The sequence below is a fragment of the Lolium rigidum genome, chromosome 1 (genome assembly GCF_022539505.1).
Source record: "Lolium rigidum isolate FL_2022 chromosome 1, APGP_CSIRO_Lrig_0.1, whole genome shotgun sequence".
In the NCBI taxonomy this organism is placed as follows: domain Eukaryota; kingdom Viridiplantae; phylum Streptophyta; class Magnoliopsida; order Poales; family Poaceae; genus Lolium; species Lolium rigidum.
This window is the reverse complement of record NC_061508.1, coordinates 308,445,395-308,471,865: the sequence shown is the minus strand read 5'-3', so window position 1 is coordinate 308,471,865 and position 26,471 is coordinate 308,445,395. Positions and strand designations below refer to the sequence as shown.

The following is a 26,471-nucleotide window of genomic DNA, read 5'->3' as shown; positions in this document are numbered from 1 at the left end:
GGGGCCTGCGGCAGGAGATCAACTACTTGGTGGCTCACTCGCTACATCGCCACTGCGAAAACTTGGTCAACGTGTTGGAGCGTGTCGCTCGCGCGTAATCCAGGAGATCATGAGCCACCGGTACTCGCCGTCGGGACCAGCTCTCGGGACTCATCAAGGAGAGTTGCCATTCCGAGTCCCGTCCACCGCTGCCATATGCGTTGGCAGCACCTGCCGAAGTGTCGACTACACCGGCATTCCTCGTCTACAAGATTGGTGGTGACCCTAGTGACTACCAGTTCTTGATCGAGGCGCCTAAGGAGATCCCTCAAGGATACGCGTGCACGTATGTGCCAGATTGTGGTAACTGGGCACTAACAAACCAGGCCACAACATCGGGGACTCCGGCGAAGACGGGAGAAACGTCAGCAACAGAGCTTGAGAAGCAGACGTGGCTAACTAAGTACGCCACACCGACGAAACTCCCGAGCCCAGCTCCTGCAGTTGGCTCAGAGCTGGAAAAGCAAACATGGTCGGCTAAGTACGCCACCCCGGCGAATCTTCGAGTGCAACTCCTACGGCCAGGCACGGCGGATCGGATCGGTACCATACCGAGAGACCGGTTCGGCATGGTGCCGAAAAGAAGGGCGATCGGCTATTCCAAGCCGTACCCCGACGATTACGAGATGATCCCGCTCGCCACCTAAATATCGGCTCCCTGACTTCTCCAAATTCAGTGGATCGGATGGCTCCAGCTCCATCGAGCACATCGGCCGATATTTGGCTCAACTAGGACCGGCTTCAGTGTCGGATCAGCTACGCGTGAGGCTCTTTTCACAGTCCCTCACGGGATCGGCTTTTGGATGGTACACCTCTTTGCCAGCAAACTCCATCCGAGCCTTGGAAGCAATTGGAAGAACGAGTTCCATATGCAATACCATTCGAAGCTTCCGAGTCTAGCATTGCCGATCTAGCACAACTACGTCAGAAGCGCGGGGAAACGGTGACAGAGTACATCCAGCGCTTCAGGAATCTTAGGAACCGATGTTATTCGGTTCGTATAACTGAAAAGGAAGCAGTCGAGTTGGCAGTAGCAGGCCTTGCAACACAGCTCAAGGACATGGCCTCCCAAGCAGATTATCCCTCGTTAGCGCACATGGTTCAGAAACTATCAGCATATGAACAGCGCCATCCGGACCTGTACCAAGACAAGTTCAAGCGTGCGATAGTCATGGTCGATACGAGAGGAAGATGAAGTGCTCCGCGGAGACCAAGAAGTGGCAAGTGGCTGAGTGGACTCGGGGAGGAACCCCGTGTCCCGCAAATGGGTAAAGCCACCGGGGCCGCCCGAGGGATTTGATTTTGACGTGACCAAGACCGAACAAATCTTCGACCTCCTGCTCAAGGAGAAACGAGTTGACGATTCATGAAGGTCTCAAGTTCCCCACGGCGAAAGAGCTAAACGGAAAGCCGTACCGCAAATTCCACAACTCGCTTTCCCATGCCACCAACGACCGCAGGGTGTGGCGTCAGCACATCCAAGCGGCGATAGAGAAGGGGCGGCTAATTTTCAACCGAGTACGCCATGAAGGTCGACACCCAACCCTTCCCCGCCGTTAACATGGTGGAATTCACCTACCCCGAGGGTTGCCAGCCAGGTCCCTCGTTCGGCATCAACGTGGTAGGACCCGGGAACCACTCGCGGCGAGATGGAGATGAGGGCAGCTGCTCTCATAGCAAAGATATAGAGGAGGCCGCTCCACGCGATCGGCTCCGTCATGATGGCAAGCGCTACGTCACAGAGGGAGAGGTGAAGAATATACGATATCAGCGACCCCTCTCTGATCACCTCCTCAACAAATATGTAAGTCAGTATGACCAACGCCGTCGAACCAACTATGATGATGAAGGAGATCGTCTGGCTAGAGAAGCCAGAAGACATCGTCGGCATGATCACGATGAGGAGGAGCACGAGCGCCGTGCCACGGAAAAATCAAGGGAGCAAGATGACAACGCCGGACATCGGGACCGCCCCTTCTTCGGATACTCGCTGGGATTCGAGAATGAGCCGATTGCCCACAATTGGCAATTGCCCGAAATGCAACACGAAGAAGAAGGAGGCAGCCAACGTGTCCGTGTTCGAGCGCCTAGGGCCTCTCCCGCCACAAAGCAAACGCGGCCGAGTCACCTCGTTGGGCAGATCTTGAGGATTCGGAAGACGAGGGAGAAGTAGAAGAAGACAGTACCACCGGCCTAGGTGGTGCCCTGACGGACTCAGCCGTTCCCAAAGCGCAGGGTTCAGCGATTGCGCGGCCTGGAGGAAGCCGAGAGGTTATATCTGCATACGCTAAGAAAGGCACGGCCTGATCTGGCTGCAAAGGTTCAGCGAGCCCTGGATGAAGAGGGTCGTCCACGGAAAATGGAGTGGCGCCTAAACAGAGGAAAGCCGATGATGAGACATCGGCCGGCACAAATATGGTACTCGTCTTGCCGACGAGCTTAGTGCTCCACGACTCTACGGTGCGCTCAAGGTGGACGACGGCAAGCGCATCAAGTCGGAGGTTGGGTTGGTGTTATCCAGCTCGACCGAGTAGCAAGATCGAACCGATGAGCAAATCAGGCGAGGCTGATCCTTGTGATCGGCCCCAAAAAATTCATGAAGGGACATCACAAAACCTTCGCTGAGCAAACAATGTGGAGGCCGATTCCAAGCAATCGGCCAAAATTATCCTCACCCACCATTCCGCTCGGGTTCAACATGTTATCCAACGGAGCCGATACCATCAATTCTCTTGACGAGAATCGGCTCGGGGGCACCTGAGTAGATAAAATACGAGGATATGCAACGGAAGCATCTCATCTTCTGGTGATGGGTATTGGAATATGGGGGCCGATGCACAGGTCGGCCGTAAAAAAAAAATATATATGAAAATTTTTCGAGCACAGCCGATGCAGCAGGCATCGACTTCAGAATCAAGAAACAGCCGATGCGTAGCCATCGACTCTAGTTGTGCGATGTTTATCAAGCCTCCACCAAATCCAGGATTTCCAATCTGTGGGGCTAGTTCAGCTGAAACGGAAGATTATCGGACTGTCGAAGAAGAAGAAGGATCGAGCCGTGGTGCATTTTCTTCGACATTCTCGCCTCGAGTAAGGCTCGGGGGCAGCAGGCCTAGTGGATACTCTGTTTTTAAGAGCCGATTGGAGTTACCTCGGCCGCGACTGCATCATGATCGTCCTAGGGAGGAAATGGGAAGGAAAAGCCGTCGTCTGGTACAAGGCTTGGACCATGCTGGTGCTGCAAGAGAAGGAAAGGGACCGGATTCTCAAAAATAGCCGATGAGTTGTCGTCGGCTGAGGAATTGCGAAGAATTTTAGTCAGATATCGAATCGCAGCCTAAAAATGGAGAAGTTCTTGACCTTCGAGCTAGTTAGAATCCGGCTTCATCAGCGTCCAAAAGAAAAGGGGTCCGAGGCGTTGCTATCGGTCTTAGCATGACAAAGCGGAAGGAATGAAATTGGAGTAATTAAAGGATGAATGGGAAGAACAATTTCATTAATTCCAAGGAGCGGCTTTACAAGAAAGAGCCGATGGCTCTCAAAAGAGGGATCCGGTGCCTAGTGCACCGCTACTACTAGTCCTATACTACTAGTCGTCGCTGTCCTCGTCATCGCCGCCGTCGACGTCGTCGGCGCTACTCCCGGGGAGCTCCTCGTCGGCTGCTGCCCCAGCCCTTGGCCGGAGCCTCTTCCTCCTCGTCATCATCATCATCCTCGCTGTCCGCCCAGGAGCGGAAGCGCTTGGTCGGCGGATACCCGATGGAGGAAGAGGATTCATCCTCCTCCTCTTCTTCTTCGTCGTCATCATCCTCGTCCTCGTTGTCCGCCCACATGCGGGGGCGCTTCTTCGGCGGGAGCTTGGCGGAGGGGGAGGCCGTGGCCTTCGCTGCTTCTCCTTCTTTCTCCTCCTTGTCGGAGGAGAGGGGGTTCACCTGCGGGGTGAAGGCTGTCCTCATTCTTCTTCTTCGGCAAAGATTGGGGGAAGAGGCTTGAGAAGGAGGAGGAAGAGGAAGACATAGCTACAGGAGGAGAGGGTTTTTTGGTGCCGATGGCCGGGACAGTAACGAGAGGATAAAGAGAGCTAATCGATCGGCACGGTTAAATAATGAGAAATCTGGTGAAGGTGTGATGCCCTTGCGGTTTCCAAGGAGTCAATGCCAAAGCTATCGAATTTGCGAGAGAAGCCGAGAAGACCGGGCATAATGATGACGGATGCCGCAACGGCCCTGCTCTGCCACGACATGACCCTTCGAAGGGAAAGCATAATGATTTTGGAAATGTTATTTCCAAAACCAGGGGGCATGTGTTATCACCAGATTTTGGACAAATCCAGAGGTGGGCCGGGCTTGGAAGATTACACGTGGAAGATCTATGAAGCGGCCTTGCACGGAGAATTTGGGCTAAGTTGCCCGTGTATCTTTAATTATGGTAGATTATATCTAGATTAAAAGTTAGAGTTTATCTCGTGCACGGTTTGGTGCACGCCCACATTAGAAAGTCCCCTGGACTATAAATATGTACCTAGGGTTTATGGAATAAACAACAACTCACGTTCAACCCCAAACAAACCAATCTCGACGCATCGCCAACTCCTTCGTCTCGAGGGTTTCTATCGGGAAGCGACATGCTGCCTAGATCGCATCTTGCGATCTAGGCAGCACAAGCCCCACGTTGTTCACGCGTTGCTCGTACTGAAGCGCTTTTGATGGCGAGCAACGTAGTTATCATTAGATGTGTTAGGGTTAGCATTGTTCTTCGTTTAAGCATGCTTACGTAGTGCAACCCTCGCATATCTAGCCGCCCTCACACCTATCTCAGGTGTGGGGGCGGCACCCCGCTTGATCATTATTTAGTAGATCCGATCCGTTACGATTGCTCCTTGTTCTACAAGGATTAGTTTAATATCTGCAATAGTTAGGCCTTACAAAGGGGGGGAGGATCCAGAGGCACGTAGGGTGGCGTTCGCAAGTCCTAAACAGGATGTTCCGAGGATCAACTTCATGTTGGTTTTTAGGCCTTGTTTAGGATCGGCTTACGAGCACCGTGCGTGGCCGCGAGGCCCAACCTGGAGTAGGATGATCCGATTATGCGGTGAAAACCCTAAATCGTCGTAGATCTAATTAGCTTTATCTTGATCAAGCAGGACCACCAAGTATTCGTGCACCCCGTACGAATCATGGGTGGATCGGCTCTTTGAGCCGATTCACGGATAACCTCGAGAGCCGATCGAGGCTCGTATTTAACGTTTACATGTATGCCCCGCAGGAAACTAAGCGAGGCATCCCCATCACCTTCCCGACCAGGTATAGGTCGGGTGGCACGCCCTTGCACTTCGCATCGCCGCGTGTGACCGGAAGAGCATTGCGGGCCGTCGCTCGGAGGGGTCTCGGCCAGCCGCAGCTCTAGGCTCTTCCCGGCTCTACGGTGTTGACAAGGCCGCTGCCCGCCGGTGGGTTTTGGCAGTCAACAATATCCGAAGCCCATGTATCCGGGTGTAGTCCGGCAGTTTCAACAAAAGGATTGTCTTGGCTGCCTCAAAGAACATATTTGCATGACTACACTCAATAAGTACATGCATAAGTGTTTCTGAATTTGCTTTGCAGATTTCACAAGTGCTATTAGCCATGATATGCCGCCGTGACAGGGTCCCATAATCAGGAAGGATTCGCCGAAAAACCTGCCACCAAAAGATGTCTCAATTTGCAGACTTCAGGTTTGACATTTTGATGTCTCATTAAAGATGGAATATTCTCTAGTGGGAGGCGACGTTCCCGTCGACAGCGAGGCGCATGTGGTAACTTCGTCAATATGAAGATCTGTCGGATGAAGTTTCTTGGACGCACTCTCTCGAAGGTGCTCATAGGGGTAGGATGTGCGTGCGTGCGTTCATAGGGGTGAGTGTATGTGCGTATATGTGAGCATCTACGTATGTACTGTGTTTCGCAAAAAAAATCCCACCGATACACAGTGAAGCGATAAATTGGGGTTTTTCAACTTTACCCCTTCCTTTTTTGATTTTTTAGGTGGACTCTTTTTTGAATTATTATTTTCATCCATTTTTTAAAATTATTAAAGACACAATACAACGTGGGCTGGGAGCACGGGGCTCGTTCAAGAATAACCCTGCACGGTCGGCCCGTTTAGGCCGCCTGGCCCCAACTCTAACTCTACCCGGGCCGGCCCGCGCGCAACTCCACCGGAGCCCGCCGTCCCCGTCAGAGCTCGCCGACGACTTCGGCCGCGCGGCTCTGCTCCGCCCCGCTCGGACCGCCGGTGGAACTCGCCGACGCCAAGGACTGGGAGGCGTCTCGGAATCTTTTTCGCGGTCAGTCGAAACTGCGCATCAGCTATCCACTACGTATCCCACCCAATTTTTCTATCTGCCCCCGCTCTGTGTTCCTCTTGACTCCGTTCCCAACCATCTCTACCCCTATCCGTAGCAGCAAACAGTGGTGGCGCGTCTCCCCCAAGGACGGCTCTCTCCGGCGGGCGAAAAGGAATAGCCTGCTACATACTCGCGGTGTGAAGGCGGGGAGCGCGAATCATGGGGACTTCCGCGGCCCAGGAATCGGATCTCTGGAAGCAAATCGACGACGCCGAGTGGTTAGATTCCTCCTCCTTCTGCCCCGCTTTCTCACTACTTGATTGTCTTGTCACTTCGTTTTCTATCCAAGTGGTCTGTGGTCGTAGTTGTTCGGGTACTTGTTCATGCTGCTTGCTCATCACCATGCAAATGAATGGATGAATTATGATTGTCCTTCTACAACTTGCTAGCTAGCGACCTATGGTATGTAATTTCCTTTAGTTTGGAAGTTTAACAAGCCATGAGATTTACTCGGACTAGTCAATAAACATGCTTGCCATAGTAATTGCCAGGTTTGCCATACTAATTTGTAACTTCCTTCCTTCTGATTGCTGATGACTCTTGGATTGGAGGAGCAGACCACGTTGTATTATTGCGCTTATCCTTCTGGTAAAGCATGCAATGCTCCAAACGGGGAAATAATAATGTTGGAACTTGTTCACTTATTGCTGTTTACATCCTCATGGCCCAGCTATCTGGTCAGCGGATCCTTCGACAAGGCGGTTTTGTCTGCATTATCCGTCTCTGATCAAATTCGAGCGGATGCTGCGCGGGAGGTGCATGACGGTGATGAGCTATTGGAAATGCTTGAGTTAGCTGGGATGGTACTCGTTCAGGCACTTAAAGAGCTCAGAAGGTAAATTATTGGCGTTTCCTCCCTTTGTCGTGCTAAAGCCCTTGTGTTCTATCAGAGAAAAACGAACCAACTGGGGGAGAAACCCTCTGTTGTATTTCATTAAGACGGTGTTAAGTCTCGAACTCTGGCTGCCTAGCACACCATCACATGTGCTAGCCGGTAAGCCCCAGGGTCTTCCTCTTGTGGTCTAATCAATTTTCAGTATTTTTCTATGTGCTGTAATAAGGTAAGGATGTTGATTAGAAGTTTTTAATACTGCTAACATACCAAAAGCGGCTAACTTAAGAATGCTTATATGCTTTCCGGAAAAAATCTGCATAAACGTTAAAGTCAAAAAAGAGGCTACTATTAACTGCGTAACCACCTAGCTTTTTGTAAGGAAGGGAAAAAAATTCGTGTTGAAATTTGATTGATATCCAACTAAATCTATACGCTCGCCCCTGTCCAGTTCGAGAACCCATATGCACATTCTTAAGAACAACAACTGCCTAATCGTGGGCTGACGCCATGTTTACATACCGGACATGGAGAAGACAAGTGAGCAATGGGTAAAAAGAATTAAGGCCATGGATGATCAAGGCAGCAACAAAATGGAGAGGGGGGAGATGAAGTAGTGCACTGCTACTTTGTACTCGTAATTTTGCTTGCCCGCTGCTGCGTGCCTTTGTGTTCTGCAGCCTGCTACTTCTACACATCATGGTTGTCCACCTGCGGCGGTGGTGCTTTGACAAGTACTATTGGAGAAGCATCTGTGATCTGCCAAACTCCTTCCTTATTTAAGATACCTTCACCCACCAGTAAGCACACTCGGTAGCGCCGCCGCCATCAAGGGTCTTGCTCAGGACGTGGAGGTCGAGGCGACATAGTAGCTAGCTTGTTACTGTCGTTTTCACAGTAGGCTATCTGCTCCATGTTGATGCTGGGTTGTAACTGGAGGCATCATTAGTAATGGAAGTGCTGGTGACAGCGATGTCAGGTTGAGGGAAGGCCATGGACGACAATGGATACAGATCATGGGGTGAAGAAGAACCCAGATCTAGTGGGTTTGGACTTGGGTTGCGGACCCTAATGCTATGTTACACGACCAATTTGCGCTAGTAAAACTTTGAGATTTGTGCAAATAGATATTTGGAGAAGCATAGAAGCACTTCTCTAAACTTAGTGTGCTTACTACTTTTCTGAAATGAATTGTATCATGTACTCCCAGCATTCTTGCCCCAACTATTACCTTCCCTAAAAAGGGCCAGATGAAGATTGTAGATAGATTCAGTTATATTTTATTGTCTTGCGAAATGTCATATCCTATATACTGAAGTCCTTAAGTGAACTTTGTAGATATGTAGGTTCACAAACACTTTATGCGTTATTTCAGAGCATTTGCATAACTTTTGGTATCTGGTTCTTATTCTAATATGTTTAACACATACTGTTCCAGGACATCTGAGATGTTTATTCAGCTTAAAGCTATGTTTGGTTCAGTGGCATCAGTACCAGTGAAAGTTTTCCTGACAGGGTAAATATTACACAGAATTCTCATAGGCTCTTGGTTTTGCTCAGTGTGTCCCCCTTTCTGTATCATTGACAAGTATCTTTCTTATAGGGCTACCATGCTAATGGCTGAAGGATCTGGGCCTGACCTTCGACCAGTTTTTGAGGAGTACCTTGCTCAATGGAGATATACAGATGATCAGGTTTATGTTTTGAATGGAGGACAGGAAAGATCCTCAGATGGTCTTATTGTTACATCAACTATGGCACCTGAAGAGTATTTGGAGGTCGCAGAATTGTATACAGTTACGTTTCTTGGCATTGCCTCCAATGAGCCTGCAAGTGCCATCGCATGGGTAGAAAAGGCAGAATTAAGTGAACAAGATCAACAGGTATTTATAATGATGGAGTATGTTAATGATAGATACTACAGCATTCCAATTTCGAAGTTAGGAGTTAGTACCTACCATGTTTGCATTTCCTATATCATTAAGCTGTATCTTGATTCTTCTTTACAGGAACTACTAAAAAAACTTCATACATTACAAGCAGCCGCGAAGAAAAAGTCATCAGCTGCTACAGGGGCAAAACAGTCAGCAGAAAGGAACCTTTCCGCTACCGTGAACGACAAAACACCACCGACACCTGAGGATGCTCCAACAAGCACCACACGTGCACCCAATGGGAAAACACATGGCTTACCAAAGTCCATCGAACCTACCCTACAGCATGTCACAAATAAATTTGATCCCGTGTTTTGGTGGTTTCATTCAGTTCGGGTAAAGGTTGGCAAAACACATATCGTTCTGCCAAGTGGTAAACTGATGCTTTTGTTCTCGCTGCTGTTCTCTACACTTTATGTTCTCCGGAGGAAAGGTGCCGGCTTGAAGAGGTACAGGTTCCATCTACTTGCAGTAGACTTTCAGATTATGCAGAGCTTCTTGTGCGTTTTAGTGACCCTGGCGAATGTTTTTTCCTAATACAAATGTACATTGGACAGGGCTATATTCCAGCAAGCTTCATCCCTGCGACGAGCGTTCCTCGATGCCCTGCAACTCGCCTTCTCGGTGCAGATGAACCCGCTAGCTGCTGTTCAACAGACGCCACAGGCCCCTCGAGGAAGCTGGTGATACACTGATACAATGTACTTACCCATCCCAACCTGTAACTAGCAATACCTGAATTGTAATCCGGCACACCGTGATACTTGCCGTTGTCTTTTGTGCCATTGATAAATGTATGGGAATAATAAAGCAAGGCTGCTAAATATATCGTGGCAATGGTCTAGTTTTGGCATCAATCCTGGCTCGAGAATTTTGGTTCAGACTTTGTTCCTGTTCTGTTGGTTCAGGCGTGTTTAGTTTTTCAGTATAGCTGCAGCTAGCAAGTGAGTCTTTGTCCTATGAAATTTTCAGAAATCATGTGGAGTGAGATGCGGGTTCACATTGAAAGTGACTTTCAGGCCTCAGCAATCTTTAACATCAGTTCGTAAGAAATGTGCATCACAATGTACCTGGTCGATTGGTGTCGATTGCACATGAAGAAATGAGACAGGATCGGTTTCAGTTGATCTCGACAGCGTTAGCTGAACTCTGTGTTCCATACCTTGCGGTTATGAAATAATAAGGGAACCTGTGTCATCAGTACAACAATGTGGCTGTAGTTTAGTGGTGAGAATTCCACGTTGTGGCCGTGGAGACCTGGGCTCGAATCCCAGCAGCCACACATTTCCTTTTTGCTCAATTTTTGTATCACGTCATCATCTTCGCGTTTTATTGATCAAATCGATTATCTCCACATTTAAATCACACACCCCTACTACAGCTCTCCGTACGCACCGCACGTACGACCAAAAAACATCTATACACACACATCACGTTCGATCACATCGATCACCGCGCCGGAGATGCGTCGCCGCTGTCACCGCCGTCGCGGCGGACGACGTCGTCGTCCTCCACTCTGGCAGCGAGCGCGTCCTCGAGGACGAGCACGACCCTGCCCATGGCCGGCCGCACCTTGGGGTTCTGGCTGAGGCAGTCGTAGGCCAGCCGCGCCACCCGCTCGAGCGCCCTGGCCGAGTAGGGCCCCAGCCGCTCCATCCTGGCGTCCACGATCTTCTCCAGCTTCTTGCCCCGGATGAGGATCGGGCGCGCCCAGTCCACCAGGTTCCCCGCCCGGCCGGCCCTGCTGGGCTCCAGCGCCCGCCGCCCCACCAGCATCTCCAGCAGCACCACCCCGAACCCGTACACGTCGCTCATCGCCGTCAGGTGCCCCGTCGCCACGTACTCCGGCGCCGCGTAGCCGTAGGTGCCCATCACCCGCGTGGACACGTGCGTCTTCCCGCCCACCGGGCCCTCCTTCGCCAGCCCGAAGTCCGACAGCTTTGCCTTGAAATCCTGCAGCCAAGAAACGCAGCAAGGTTCAGATTGAGCTTGAAATCCAGCACTGTGATGTGCATGATCGGGGGAGGAGGACGGACCGCGTCGAGCAGGATGTTTGAGGTCTTGAAGTCGCGGTAGATGATGGGCCGCTCGGCGCCGTGGAGGAAGGCGAGCCCCCGCGCCACGTCCAGGGCGATCTTCACCCGGGTCGTCCACGACAGGTTGCACGCCCCTGATAAAAGAGATTCAGCAAGGGATGCTCGTCTAGTCAGGGACCAGAAATTGGCAAGAAAATGAAGCTGATTCGTCTCGATGCGTACGGCGGAAGAGGTGGTTCTCGAGGCTGCCCTTGGCCATGTACTCGTACACCAGCAGCCGGTGGTCGTCATCGCAGCAGCACCCGATGAGCTCCACCAGGTTCGGGTGGCTGTACTGCCCTAGGCAGCTCACCTCCGTCTGCAGCGCGCACACGAAACAACTTTGACACATCAATCGATGAATTGGGGAAGTCGACAGGTCGATTGGAATGACCAATATATGAAACTGACCAGCCACTCCCGGTCCCCCTGGATGCCATCCGGGTTGAGCTTCTTCACGGCGACCTCGGCCCCGCCCACCATCCCCTTGTAGACCACCCCGAAGCCGCCCTCCCCGATGATCTGCGTCGGGCTGAACTCGCCCGTGGCCTGCCGGAGCTGGTCGTGCGTGAACAGCCGGAGGTGCCCGTACGCCGACATCGCCCGGAACTCCGCCAGGTCCTTGGGCACCAGCAGCATCATCGGCTCCGAGCTTGTCTTCCGCAGCCGAGGCGTGGACGACGTCGCCGCGCGCCGCGGACGCGGCCGCGGCTCGTCTGAACGAAGGCAAAGCTCACGGTGTGTTTACGTCGGAGAGCAATCCGGACAATCGATCGACGTACCTTGCTGGTCCTGGACGCGGCGGCGGACCGGCCGCATGTCGCCGCAGCTGGAGATGATCCAGCGATGCATCTTCGGAAGAGATGGTACAACCCCGCGTGCACGTTTACCGGGGTACGTCGACTGTGAAGGTTGGTTGATTGGGTGATCGACCGGCGAGGGGTCCGGGCGGTGGCGGCGGAGGCCAATGGCAGCCTCCGCCCGCCCACGCGCCGGGACAGATGTGGAGAGAGGCGACGGGAGGAATGGTCGGAGAGCGCGGTACGTCCATTGGGGTTGCCTTAATTTGGGACCCGCGCACGCGCACGCGCACGTCTGTTGGTCTCCAGGGCATCATCGTGCCAACGAAAATGGCGGGAGATGACGCGCAATCCTCCCCGTGCATCATCGGAGGAGGGGCAAAGTGCCTACGCCATCTACGCGCTTCGCGTCACATTTTTTTTCTTTTTTTAGATTCACAGGGAGACATCTCCCGGTTCCATTTCATATAAAATGAAACCACAGTGTTTTTCCAACATCAGTCCAACTGCAAACTAGGGCTAAGACTACCACCCAGACACCAGCCAAAAGCAACACAAAAACCAACAGTTCCAAAACAAAGTCTAACAGCTAAAACCCATCACGTCACAGGACATAGCAACACAGCCAAAACGAGAAAACTAAAGCTATTACACACCACTTTTTCGAGCTGGTCTTTTTCTCACAGCACGACATGCACCGAAGCGTCTTCCTCCGGATGTTCTTTCAGAAACTCCAGCGACGCTCGTCCTCCATGAGAAGTTTTAGACGCAGGCGCCCAGGAAGAGATCCAGTCGAAGGAAGAACACTTCAAGGTGGTTCCAGCTCCAGCGGTGCTCTGATCTTGTTTGACAGATGCTTCATGAAGAGGTCTACTTCCTCCCAAATCTGTTCCTTGAAAGGAACCTTCCAGTTTCTCAGATAGGAAAGGATAACCCTCCACACCTGCTTCAAATTCAACCAGGTAAGTCTATTAAACACTAAGCTATTTCTAGAATTCCAAATCCCCCACAACACAGCAGAGGAAATGAAATTAAACTGTAAAAACCTCTTGTTACATAGCCATCTACCAGCTATATCTATATATTTCTCTACTTTTAAATTGCAAATATCTGTAACCATCCCCCACATCTGTTTAGCAACAATACAGTCAAAAAACAAGTGGTGTACACTTTCAAACTCTCTGCAAAAGGAGCATTCCATAGGTTTTGGAATACCCCTCTTCCTCAAGTTGTCTCTAGTCATAATTTTGTTTTGAGACAGCAGCCAAAGAAAAATTTGTATTCTAGGTGGAATTTTTAAGTCCCACACAGCAGGTAAATAAATTGGAGTTACTCCTCTAAAATTCACTAGAGCATACATTGATTTTGAAGAGTACACACCATTTGTTTCATAAACCCAAATGAGTTGATCCTCATCAGAATTGAAAACTATAGTTTCAGCAATAGCTACTAATTCCAGCCATTGCACCATCATATCATCAGTGAAATTTCTCCTAAAATCACACCTTAAATTTGTGCCATCCCAGAGTTCCCTAACAGTTTTAGTTTGTTGGTTAGAAACAAAATATATGTCCCAAAATTGTGTTGCCAAATTAGAATTACCAAACCAAATATCTTCCCAAAATCTAACACTTCTGCCATTTCCTATTTTCCATTTGTATCCAAACTTCACAGCTTCTGCAGCACCCATCACTCCTTTCCAAAAGGTAGATGGGTGTGCATCATGGCAACACAAAATGTTGGGGTCCTTAGTATTATATTTACAATCTATGACTTTCCTCCACAGGGTCCCTTCTCCCTGAATATATCTCTTAACCCAAGACCCTAAGAGACATAGATTTAAATCTTGCGGGTTAGGGACCCCCATGCCACCAAACTCTATTCTCATACATACAGATGACCAATTTGCTAAATGTATTTTATTGTTCCCTTCCTCATCATTCCATAGGCAATTGGCTAGCTGTGTATTGATAAGTTTCAAAGCCCATTTGGGGAACTTAAAGAAAGAGAGCAAATAAACTGGGATACTGGCTAAGACTGATCTCACTAATTCCCTCTTAGCTGCAGAAGATAATAGCTTCCCTCTCCATCCAGCTAACCTACTTAAAAGGGAGTCAATCAAAGGCTGAAGATCTTCTCTCTTCAATTTATCATAATGAAGAGGGATCCCTAGATATTTGATTGGAAAAGACCCTAGTACACAACCAAAAGTTTCCAGGAAAGTAGTACATTCCCCTATTTCTACATTGATAGGTATTAACTCACTCTTATGATAATTAATCCTCATGCCAGATATCTGTTCAAAACAAGTTAGGATCCATTTCATATTAGTAGCTATCTCATTACTTTTCTCAAGGAAAAGTAAAGTGTCATCAGCATACTGAAGACAGATAACACCCCCTGGAACAAAGTCAGGACAAAGCCCCCTAATCATCCCTACATTTCCTCCTTTAATCAACATTTTAGAGAAAACATCCACTACAAAGTTAAACAGACCAGGTGACAAAGGGTCCCCCTGTCTTAAACCCTTGCCAGTGATAAAAAATCACTTTCTACTTCATTTATCTTCACACCTACTCGAACCACCGAGTGGTCAATTGTTTTATAAGTCTAATCCGAAGGGACTAAAACCTCTAAGATGCAGTACCTCATACAAAAAATCTAGATTAACCCTATCATAAGCTTTTTCATAATCAATTTTAAAGACAAAACCTTCTTTCTTCCTCCTATGTACCTCATGTACAATTTCATGTGCAGTAACAACACTCTCCAAAATATATCTGCCTTTAATAAAAGCAGATTGATTTGGAGAAATTAATCTCCCAATAATTCTGGCCAACCTATTTGTCAGCACTTTGCAGAAGATCTTAAAACTACAGTTAAGCAGACTTATAGGTCTGAACTTCTTCATAGTCCTAGCATCATTCTCTTTAGGAATCAAAGTAATCATAGCAAAATTCAGTCTAAAAATATCTAGCTTATCATCAAACCAAGCATCAAAGAGATGTAGTAAATCCAAAGCAATAATATCCCAATATTTCTGGTAGAAGTAAAAAGATAAACCATCTGGCCCAGGTGCTCCATTTGCATATGACCCAAACACAGCATCTTTTATCTCCTCTAAAGTAAATTTCTTTTCTAAAATCTCATTTTCTTCTGTGGTTACTTTTTCCTCAGGTAAGAAAAAGTCATCTATCAGCCTAATCTCAGGTCTCACTTCAGCCCCAAACAAATCCTTATAAAAAGCTTTAGCTATCTCTAGCATCTTTTTGGTTTCAGTTAGAGGGCCCTCAGGTCCTTCCAGCACAGGAATCATTTTCTTCCTTCTCCTCTGGTTGGCTAAAGCATGAAAATAAGCAGTATTTCTATCCCCCTCACATACATCCCTATCTCTAGACCTTTGTTTTGCTTTAATTTCCTCAATTATCCAAAAGGAGCTCAATTCAGTAAGAATTTGATTAAATCTACCAGCTTCACCCTCAGATAGCTCATGAGTTTCAGCCTTAACATCTAAAGCATCATACTCCTCCATAAGGGATTTTTTCTTTTTCCTAATTTCAGCATCTATATTAGCACTCCAGCCTTTAGCAGAGCTCCTAAACTTCCTTACCTTAGCATGCCATATGTCTAGAGGATTATTACTTTGAACTGGAATAGACCAGGCTTTAACTACCACATCAAGGAAGTCTACCCTAGTACTCCACCATTTTTCAAATTTAAAACTACTTTTCCTAGGAACATTTACCTCCCCAGAATCCCAAACTATTGGAGTATGATCACTCCCTAGTTTAGGTAAAGCTCTTGCATTTCCCAGAGGGAATAAAGCCTCAAAACTAGTATTGCAGAAAATTCTATCAATCCTACTCATAATCCTATTGTTTTGGTTATTACTCCAAGTAAAAGATCTACCTCGCCAAACCTATTTCTACTAAGGCCCACATATCAATCCAAGCATTGAACTTATCAGCCCATTTAAAATCTATAGCACCATTACTTTTATCACTCTTAAACCTAACTAAATTAAAGTCCCCTCCAATCATGGCAGGACCATCCCAATTTAGAAACAAGTCATGTAACTCTGAAATAAACAGCTCCTTACCCTCCTCATAAGGAGAACCATATACTGTAGTTAACCTAATCACTACACCTGAACTTTCAGTCTAGCGAGTTGTACTAACAGAAAAGGACTTAATTTCCCAAGAAATAACCTCAAAGATATCATTGTTCGGACCAACTAGAATACCACCAGCAGTCCCTACCGCCGGCATATAGTTCCACTCAAAATTCCTATCTCCTAGTATAGATTTCAAGAAAGACTTAGAGAATTTCTCTTTTTTTGTCTCTTGAAAACCAATATAGTCAACTTTCAAAGGGATAACAGTATCCTCCAGGCATTTCTTCCTACCAGGAGCAGTAATCCCTCTAATATTAAAAAAAGAAACTAACATTGTAACCTCTTCCTGGGGTGCTTGCCCCGAGATTTTCTAATGACTTCTATCCATCTATCCCCTTCATCCTCATAATTCTCATCAACTTCCTTATCATACTTTTCAGGAGTAACAACTAAAGCATTACTATCGTAACATAAAGCTATTTTTTGAGATTCAAGAGGTAAGTTCTCACTAGGAATCTCATCATCTACTAAACCACCCCTAGGTGATCCGTAACTATAATGCTTGTTTTCTACCCTATCATTCTCACTAATAGCATAAATATCCACCCCAACTTTTCTAGCTAAGGATTCAAGATAATCAACATCAAGAGACTGAAAAGCATTAGACTGCATTATACCTTTCATCTTCTTGTTAGGCTCCTCCAGATTGCTCCTTTTCTTGTACTCAATTGCTTTCTTCATGACATTAATGGAAGTATCCACCCTAGAGCTCTGTCGATAGCTTGCACAGGTCCCCAAGCCTTCTTCTTCTTTCCATTGTCCTTGTCTACTTTGTCTACAATCACCTCCTTGTCAGATTTCTCCAGAGTGGAAAAGAGATCATCTGGTAGAGCAGCTTCAAGGTCATCCACCTTCATCTCCAAAGTCTCCATATCACCAACCTGTTGACCAGCAAGAACTCCTTGATTCTCCAAGAGGAAAGTCTGCACTTCATCCCCCATTTCATCTTGAGAGCAACCACCACTTTTCCAGATAAACTTACCATCATCACCAACACAACCATTCTTAATCAGCAAGTCATATATCTCTGCACCACTAACATACTCCTTGACTTCTTCACCATCAGCCACAAGTCTTCTCACCACAGATCCAGAACCAGAAGCACCAGGTGTTGATGACCCACAAGTATAGGGGGTGTATCGTAGTATCTTCGATAAGTAAGAATGTCGATCCCAACGAGGAGCAGAAGGTGTTGACAGGCGGTTTTGATGAAGGATTCACTCGTAAATGCTCACGGACAAGTATTCGGGGGTTTTGATGTAACGAGATGAATAAAGTACGAGTAAGTAAAATGCGAGAGAAATAATTGCAGCGAGTGGCCCAATCCTTTTTAGCACAAAGGACAAGCCGGTTTGTTTACTTATAATGACCAAACGTTCTCGAGGACACACGGGATTTTAGTCTAGTGCTTTCGCTACATACGGTTGATTAATCTTCATTGTTTTGATAAGTGTTGTGTGGGTGAACCTATGCTAATGTACCGCCCTTCCTAGGACTAATACATACTTGTGATTATACCCCTTGCAAGCATCCGCAACTACAAGAAAGTAATTAAGATAAATCTAACCACGGCCTTAAACTGCGAGATCCTGCGATCCCTCCTGCATCGATATACCAACGGGGTTTAGGTTTCTGTCACTCCGGCAACCCCGCAATTGGCAAACGAGTACAAGATGCATTCCCCTAGGCCCATAAATGGTGAAGTGTCGTGTAGTCGACGTTCACACGACACCACTAGAAGAATAACACCACAACTTAAATATCATAACATTGAATATTACTCAACCATAGTTCACTACTAACATTTAGACTTCACCCATGTCCTCAAGAACTAAACGAACTACTCACGAGACATCATATGGAACATGATCAGAGGTGATATGATGATGAATAACAATCTGAACATAAACCTTGGTTCAATGGTTTCACTCAATAGCATCAATAACAAGTAGAAATCGATACGGGAGAGTTTCCCCTATCAAACAATCAAGATCAAACCCAAATTGCTACAGCGGTGACGATGTCCGGCGGTGGAGATGGCGGTGATGATGGTGGAGATGATGATGATGGTGATGGAGATGATGTCCAGCTCGATGGCGGTGACGATGGCGTCGATTTCCCCCTCCGGGAGGGAATTTCCCCGGCGGATTCCTGCCCGCCGGAGAGCTCTTTCTCTCTCGGTGTTCTCCGCCCCGCGAGGCGGGCTGTAACCCTTCGTGAGGATTCCTCTGTGGCTTAGGTCTTCGGGACGAAGGGTTTCGCGAAGAAAAGGAGGCGAAAGAGGCCGAGGGGGCCCCACACCACATGGTGGCGCGGCCGGAGCCATGGGCCGCGCCACCCTATGGTGTGGGCCCACCTTGGGTCCAGCTGGCTCCCCCTTCGGCTTCCTTCGTCATACGGAAAAATAGGATTTTTGGTAAAACTTCCTTCCACGGTTGATCTTCCGAAATATTGCATCTGACGGTGCTTTTTCCAGCGAGAATCCTGGCTCCGGTGCTCGATCTCCAAATAATCATGAAACATGCAAAATAGATGAAATAACATAAGTATTGTGTCCCAATATGAAATATATCAATGAATAACAACAAATTATGATATAAAATAGTGATGCAAATTGGACGTATCAACTCCCCCCAAGCTTAGACTTCGCTTGTCCCCAAGCGAAGCGAACTCGATAAACGGGACCACATGTTTATGGAGTGAAGAGTCGATAAATAAAATACGGACAAGAAGCATCATATTCATTCACACAAGACATTATAGTAAACAACTTCCTCATATAACTCAACTTGAAACAAGTATAAGGTAATCACAAATAAAGGTGCATAAGAAATCATAATTGGTGATGGCAAACTTTGTTCTTGGTCAGAGAACAGTTAACAGATTATACTTTATCTATTGAGCAGCGCTCTCATATTAAAACTTATGGTAAACTTGCATACTCAATCATATTAATCATTGATGACTTTCAAAGCTATATTCATTCGGGTAAAACTTGTACTAAACAAGAAAGAGTAAAGACATGATGAAGCAAATCACAATATAATAGTTTGATCACAACAACTCAAATGCTTGCTTGAGATGGAGGGAAATAGGTTTACTGACTCAACATAAAGTAAAAGACAGGCCCTTCGCGAAGGGAAGCAGGGATTAAATCATGTGCTAGAGCTTTTCAGTTTTGAAATCATATAAAGAGAATAAAAGTAAAGTTTTGAGAGGTGTTTGTTGTTGTCAACGACTGGTAGCGGGTACTCTAACCCCCTTGCCAAACAGACCTCCAAAGAGCGGCTCCCATGAAGGACGTTATCTCTACCGGCAAGGTAGATCATCCCTCTTCTCTTTTGTTTACACATGTACTTTAGTTTATTTAAGGATGACACTCCCCCCAACCTTTGCTTACACAAGCCATGGCTAACCGAATCCTCGGGTGCCTTCCAACAATCTCATACCATGGAGGAGTGTCTATTGCAAAATTAAGTTGCTTACTGATGAATCGGGGCAAAACATGTGAAGAGAATTATTAATGAAAGTTGATTAATTGGGGCTGGGAACCCCGTTGCCGGCTCTTATTGCAAAATTATAGGATAAGTGGATGAAGCCACTAGTCCATTAGTGGAGGCTGCCTAACAAGGCTGAAAGATAAAACACCACATACTTCCTCATGAGCTATAAAACATTGACACAAATAAGAAGTAATAAGTTTTGAATTGTTTAAAGGTAGCACATGAAGTATTTACTTGGAATGGCGAGAAAATACCATGCGGTAGGTAGATATGGTGGACACAAATGGCATAGGTTTGGGTTCGGGTTTGGATGCACGAGAAGTATTCCCTCTCGGTACGGGTCTTTGGCTAGCAAGGTTAAATAGCAAGCATAGGAGTTGAGGGAAACAAACAAATATACATGTGATAGAAACAATCATGCATCTTACTTGTAAGCACAAACAGTTTTAACTTTAGAATACTAAGCTAAGGACTGATAAGAAAGATAATAACATCTTCTACATTTGTTTCCTCTATTCTTCTTAAACTCAAAGTGTTGTTGCTATTGACCATTGCTAAGTTTGCCAAAACCAAATAGATTTACTTAATGCTCCCAAAGTGGTACCAATACTAAAATCAAGATCAATCATATAGTAGAAATTGCAAACTAAAATAAGGTGTGCAATATGTAAATGATAAGACTTCTCATTAATATTCCATAACGATAACTCACACCAAGGGATACATAGACAAACTAAAGGAGAGATACTTCCATACTGCAACCCATCTCATACGATAACTTCCCTACTCATGATATGACACTACTTGATAGTAAAAAGTAAAAGGTAATGATAATGTGATACCGCGGCACTCCCCCAAGCTTGGAACAAACCAAGGGGATGCCAATACCGATGATGGATTACTCCTTTGGTGATGGTGGTGATGAATTCCTCACAAGCTTCTCCACAAGCTCCTGAAGCTCGTCAATCTTGTACATGAGGTTGCGGATCATCTCCGAATTGTGCTCGACGCGATTAAGAAGTATGTCCGACGGCGAGTCCCAATTCTTGGAGTTATTTCCCCAACCTTCAGCTTCGGGCTTCGTCCTTCTGCATTGTTAGAACGATCTATATCCCAATTGCTAGGCAATGCTGCCTTGGGAGTCCTTTCAATTTGATTATTGTAGATTAGATTGCGGAAAGGATGGTGAATGCCTGAAGAAGATGTCCTTGGAGCTAGGTAATGGCGGGGAAGTCCTCCTCCGGTCCTAATCCGTGCGCTCTTCTTGGCGTTGAACGAGTTTGACACCACTCCGATGCTTGCAATGGTGGTGCGTGGGTGCTCTTGCGGAACTTCTTCGACTTCCTCTTCATCCTCCTTTACTTCTTCCTTGACGCTCTTGTCCTCTTCTTTCCACTCACGATCTTGATTATCTTCATCCGGAAGCTCCTTGCCCTTGTTCTTGGAGACCATGGTGCTTCTAAGCTGAAAACAGATCCTGGCAGAAACAGCTCGAAACAAAACACGTCGAGAAAACGATATACGGACCTCCAGGGGTCCGGGGGATTTTATAATAAAAATTTTCAGAACAAACGGAAAGTACCAGGTCGAACCAGAGTCGGAAAGGGGCGACGAGGCGGTGCCACCATAGGTCGGCGCGGCCGAGCTGGGGCCGCGCCGGCCTGTGGTGTCACGCCCTCGTGTGTCTTTTCCACTCCGTTTCGATCTCGTAATTTTTCATATTTTCCAAAAACAGCAAAAATATTGTTCGGAAAGTAAATCGCGAACTTTTCATTACCGATCTTGTTACCTATTCAAAGTCGAGTTACGGCGGATTGTCAATTTGTCCTTTGATGAAAGCCTCCGGTGTTTCCACTTGAATAATATCAACATCAACATTATAAGAATCACCGAGATATAATGCTTGAGTCTTTGTCCATTCACCACTTGCGTAGCATTGCCTTGGAGAGAGCTAATTTTAATTGCTCCTGAACGATACACCTCCTCAACAACATATGGTCCTTCCCATTTCGAGAGTAATTTCCCTGCAAAGAATGTGAGACGAGACCGATACAATAGGACTTTATCCCCAATATTAAACTCTCTTTTGATGATCCTTCTATCATGCCATTTTTTAACTTTTTCTTTAAAGAGTTTAGCATTTTCATAAGCTTCACTTCTCCATTCATCTAGAGAACTTAATTGTAGCAACCTCTTATTACCGGCAAGTTTAGGATCTTTATTTAATTCTCTAACGACCCGATAAGCTTTGTGTTCTAGTTCTAAAGGTAAATGACAAGCTTTTCCGTAAACCATTTTATAAGGTGACATTCCCATGGGGTTTTTATAAGCAGTTCTATAAGCCCATAGTGCATCTTTCAATTTACTAGCCCAATTCTTTCTAGATTTATTAACGGTCTTCTGCAAGATAGATTTAATTTCTCTATTTGATAGTTCTACTTGACCACTACTTTGAGGGTGATAAGCGGAAGCAATTCTATGATTAATACCATACTTAGCAAGAGTTTTTCTAAAACCTCCATGAATAAAATGAGAACCTCCATCGGTCATAATATATCTAGGTACTCCAAATCTAGGAAAAATAACATCTAAAAGCATTTTTAAAGAGGTCTCACCATCGGCACTTTTTGTAGGTATGGCTTCCACCCATTTAGTAACATAATCAACGGCAACAAGTATATGAGTGTTACCTTTCGAAGAGGAAAAGGTCCCATGAAGTCAAATCCCCAACAATCAAACGGTTCAATAACAAGAGTATAATTCATAGGCATTTCATTGCGTACTGGAGATATTACCAACCCTTTGACATTCATCACAAGATAAAATAAACTTCCTTGCATCTTTGAAGAGAGTTGGCCAATAAAAACCTGATTGTAGAACCTTTTGCGCGGTTCTATCTCCGGCGTGATGTCCTCCATAAGCACTGCCATGACATTTACTCAATATCTCTTGTTGTTCATATTCGGGAACACACCTTCGCAGAATACCATCCACTCCTTCTTTATATAAGTGTGGGTCATCCCGGAAATAATGCCTCAAGTCATAAAAGAATTTCCTCCTCTGCTTGAAGCTGAAAAGGTTGGAGGCAAGTACTTGGAAACAATAAAGTTAGCATAATCGGCATACCAAGGATCTGTCTCGCGAGCTCACCTTTATTACAGCCAATTGTTCATTTGGAAAACTATCATTAACGGGAACAGGATCATAAGCAATATTTTCCAATCTAGACAAATTATCGGCAACGGGATTATCGGCACCTTTCCTATCTACAATATGTAAATCAAATTCTTGCAAAAGAAGTACCCATCTAATAAGCCTCGGCTTAGCATCTTTCTTTGTCATAAGGTATCTAATTGCGGCATGATCGGTATGAATTGTAACTTTTGAATCAACAATATAAGATCTAAATTTATCACAAGCAAAGACTACGGCTAACAATTCTTTTTCGGTAGTAGCATAATTTCTTTGAGCAGCATCAAGAGTTTTACTAGCATAATGAATAACATTTAATTTTTTATCTACTCGTTGTCCAAGAACAGCGCCTACGGCAAAATCACTAGCATCACACATAATTTCAAATGGTAAATTCCAATCGGGAGGTTCAACTATAGGAGCGAGTTGTTAAGGCTTTCTTTAGAGTTTCAAAAGCTTCCTTACAATCATCATCAAAAACAAAAGGTACATCTTTTTGAAGAAGATTAGTAAGAGGCTTTGAAATCTTGGAGAAATCTTTAATAAATCTCCTATAAAACCCGGCATGACCAAGAACACTACGAATACCTTTAACATCCCTTGGATAGGGCATCTTCTCAATGGCTTCAACTTTAGCTCTATCAACTTCAATACCTCTCTCAGAAATTTTATGTCCCAATACAATTCCTTCATTAACCATAAAGTGGCATTTCTCCCAATTAAGAACAAGGTTAGTTTCTTCACATCTCTGCAAAACTTTATCAAGGTTTCGCAAGCAACTATCAAAAGAATTCCCATAGACGGAAAAATCATCCATGAATACTTCCACAATACTCTCACAAAAGCCATGAAAAATAGCGGACATGCATCTTTGAAAAGTAGCGGGAGCATTACATAAACCAAAAGGCATACGCCTATAAGCATAAGTTCCATAGGGACAAGTAAAAGTGGTTTTCTCTTGATCTTTAGCTTTAACAGCAATTTGTGAAAACCCGGAATAACCATCAAGAAAGCAAAAATGAGTATTTTTAGATAACCTTTCTAGCATTTGATCAATAAATGGTAAAGGGTAATGATCTTTCTTAGTAACTTTATTAACTTTTCGATAATCAATGCACATTCTATACCCTACAACTACTCTTTGAGGTATGAGCTCATCATTATCATTAGGCACAACGGTCATTCCTCCTTTCTTAGGAACGCAATGCACGGGACTAACCCATCTACTATCGGCAATAGGATATATAATACCAGCTTCAAGAAGTCGTAATACCTCATTTCTTACCACATCCTTCATCTTGGGAATTAGACGACGGCGAGGTTCAACAACGGGCTTCGCAGCATCTTCCATATTAATGGCGTGTTGGCAAATAGAGGGAGAAATCCCCTTCAAGTCATCAAGAGTATAGCCAATAGCACCTCGGTGTTTCTTCAATATTTGCAATAATCTTTCTTCTTCAAACTACGTAAGCTTAGAACTAATAATAACAGGATATATTTTCTTATCATCAATATGAGCATATTTAAGATTATCGAGGCAAAGGCTTTAAATCAAAAACGGGATCTTCCTTTGGTGGCGGTGTTGTACCCAAGTCTTCCACTAGGTAAATCATGCTTGAGAATAGGTTGGCGAAGAAAAATCTCCTCAAGCTCATCTCTTTCTTTCCTAAAAACTTCACTCTCGCTATCCTCCAAATGTTGCTTGCAAAGGATTATTAGGAACAAGAACAATAGATGCACACTTGCTCCATTTTAAAATCATTACTAGGCAAATCAGCTTTATAAGGAGTTTTGGTAAATTTAGAGAAGTTAAACTCATAAGATTCACCAGCAAATTTAGTCAAAATTTTCTCTTTCTTGCAATCTATAATAGCTCCACAAGTATTTAGAAAAGGTCTACCAAAAATGATAGGACAATAATCACTAGCGGCGAGAACCAAGTACCAAAAAGTCGGCGGGATATTTAATCTTACCACATAGAACTTCCACATCTCGAACAATACCAATTGGAGAAATAGTTTCTCTATTAGCCAGCTGAATAACCACATCAATATCTTCAAGTTCACAAGAATCAATTTCGTGCATAATCTCCGTGTAAAGCTCATAAGGTATAGCACTAACACTTGCACCAATATCACATAAACCATAATAGCAATGATCACCAATTCTAACGAGATAGCATAGGAACACTAGCTTGTTTGGGTTTATTAGGATGTGAAACAATATTAGAAGCATCTTCACGGAAAATAATATGACCATCCTCTACATTTTCGGTCACAAGATCTTTAACTATTGCAACGGCGGAGTTCAACTTTTATTTGTTCTTCGGGTTCTATAGGTTTCTTTTCACTTTTATGAACCGCACTATTTATAACGAGTACTCTTTCATTTTAGCGGGAAAAGGAGTTTTTTCAATATAAGCTTCGGGAATAACACGATCAGCGAGTTTCAACTACAACACACTTATTAATAGATGAATCAATTTTATCTTTATACGGTTCATGATACTTATCAAAATTCTTCTTAGGCAATTCATAATGAGAGGCAAAAGCTTTATAAAGGTTTGCGGCAACTTGAGAATCAAGACCATATGTAGCACTCATATTACGAAATGTATCGGTATCCATAAAAGCTTCAATGCATTTATAATCATAAATTATACCGATTCTCTATCTTTGTCGTTCTCCCAACCTTCGGTATTTTCTTGGATCCGATCAAGAAGGTCCCTTTTAAACTCTTCTTTATTGCGTGTAAATGATCCAGAACAAGAAGTATCCGGCAAGGTCTTGTCTTGAAAAGAAAGTCTTGCATAGAAATTATCAATAATAACATTACCGGGAAGCTCATGAATGGGGCATTTGAGCATTAAAGACTTCAATCTCCCCCAAGCTTGGGCAATACTCTCTCCATCATGAGGCCAGAAATTATATATGCGGTTCCGATCTTTGTGAATTTCACTTGGAGGATAAAATTTGGAATAAAATAAAGGCACAATGTCCTCCCAATCAAGAGAATCACCATTCTTCGACAATTTATACCAATGCGCCGCTTTACCGGACAACGATATAGAGAATAGTTTCTTCCTAACTTCATTCATAGCAATACCTGCACATTTGAATAACCCGCATAATTCATGCAAAAACGAGTAAATGATCACCGGGATGGACGGTTCCATCCCCTTCATAGCGGTTATCCATAACATGTTCAATAATTTTCGTAGGTATTTTATATGGTATTACTTCCTCACCTGGCGCCTCATCCACTACCGTTGCGGTAGTAGTAGATTTCCCAAATAGAAATTGAAGAGAAGATCTCTCCATAATGACTTATAGCGACGAGCAGAAATAAAATCAGCACAAACGGTAAAGGTTTTCCTTACCAATTCCGCTTACCAATAGCGCTTCACTCCCCGGCAACGGCGCCGAGAAAATAGTCTTGATGACCCACAAGTATAGGGGGTGTATCGTAGTATCTTCGATAAGTAAGAATGTCGATCCCAACGAGGAGCGAGAAGGTGTTGACGAGCGGTTTTGATGA

The 26,471-nt window shown here is 45.3% G+C and overlaps 2 protein-coding genes and 1 non-coding gene across 3 annotated transcripts; 2 read left to right on the top strand and 1 right to left on the bottom strand.

Annotated features, from left to right (window-relative positions):
• Positions 1 to 6,472: 6,472 nt before the first annotated feature.
• Positions 6,473 to 10,047, top strand: LOC124684106 (protein APEM9-like). Its single transcript, XM_047218498.1, has 6 exons — positions 6,473 to 6,642; positions 7,095 to 7,259; positions 8,695 to 8,772; positions 8,860 to 9,139; positions 9,266 to 9,639; positions 9,748 to 10,047. The coding sequence occupies exons 1-6, from the start codon at positions 6,584 to 6,586 to the stop codon at positions 9,875 to 9,877; spliced, it is 1,086 nt and encodes a 361-aa protein (XP_047074454.1). The 5' UTR covers positions 6,473 to 6,583; the 3' UTR covers positions 9,878 to 10,047.
• Positions 10,048 to 10,400: 353 nt separating this feature from the next.
• On the top strand, positions 10,401 to 10,472 carry TRNAH-GUG. Its single transcript has one exon. It is a non-coding gene; the product is annotated as a tRNA-His (tRNA).
• A 167-nt stretch (positions 10,473 to 10,639) lies between these two features.
• Positions 10,640 to 12,117, bottom strand: LOC124661279 (probable serine/threonine-protein kinase PBL17). Its single transcript, XM_047199146.1, has 5 exons — positions 12,048 to 12,117; positions 11,677 to 11,981; positions 11,449 to 11,584; positions 11,227 to 11,360; positions 10,640 to 11,143 (listed from the first exon to the last, which is right to left on the bottom strand). Exons 1-5 carry the CDS (start codon positions 12,115 to 12,117, stop codon positions 10,640 to 10,642), a joined length of 1,149 nt encoding a protein of 382 aa, XP_047055102.1.
• Between the last annotated feature and the right edge of the window lie 14,354 nt (positions 12,118 to 26,471).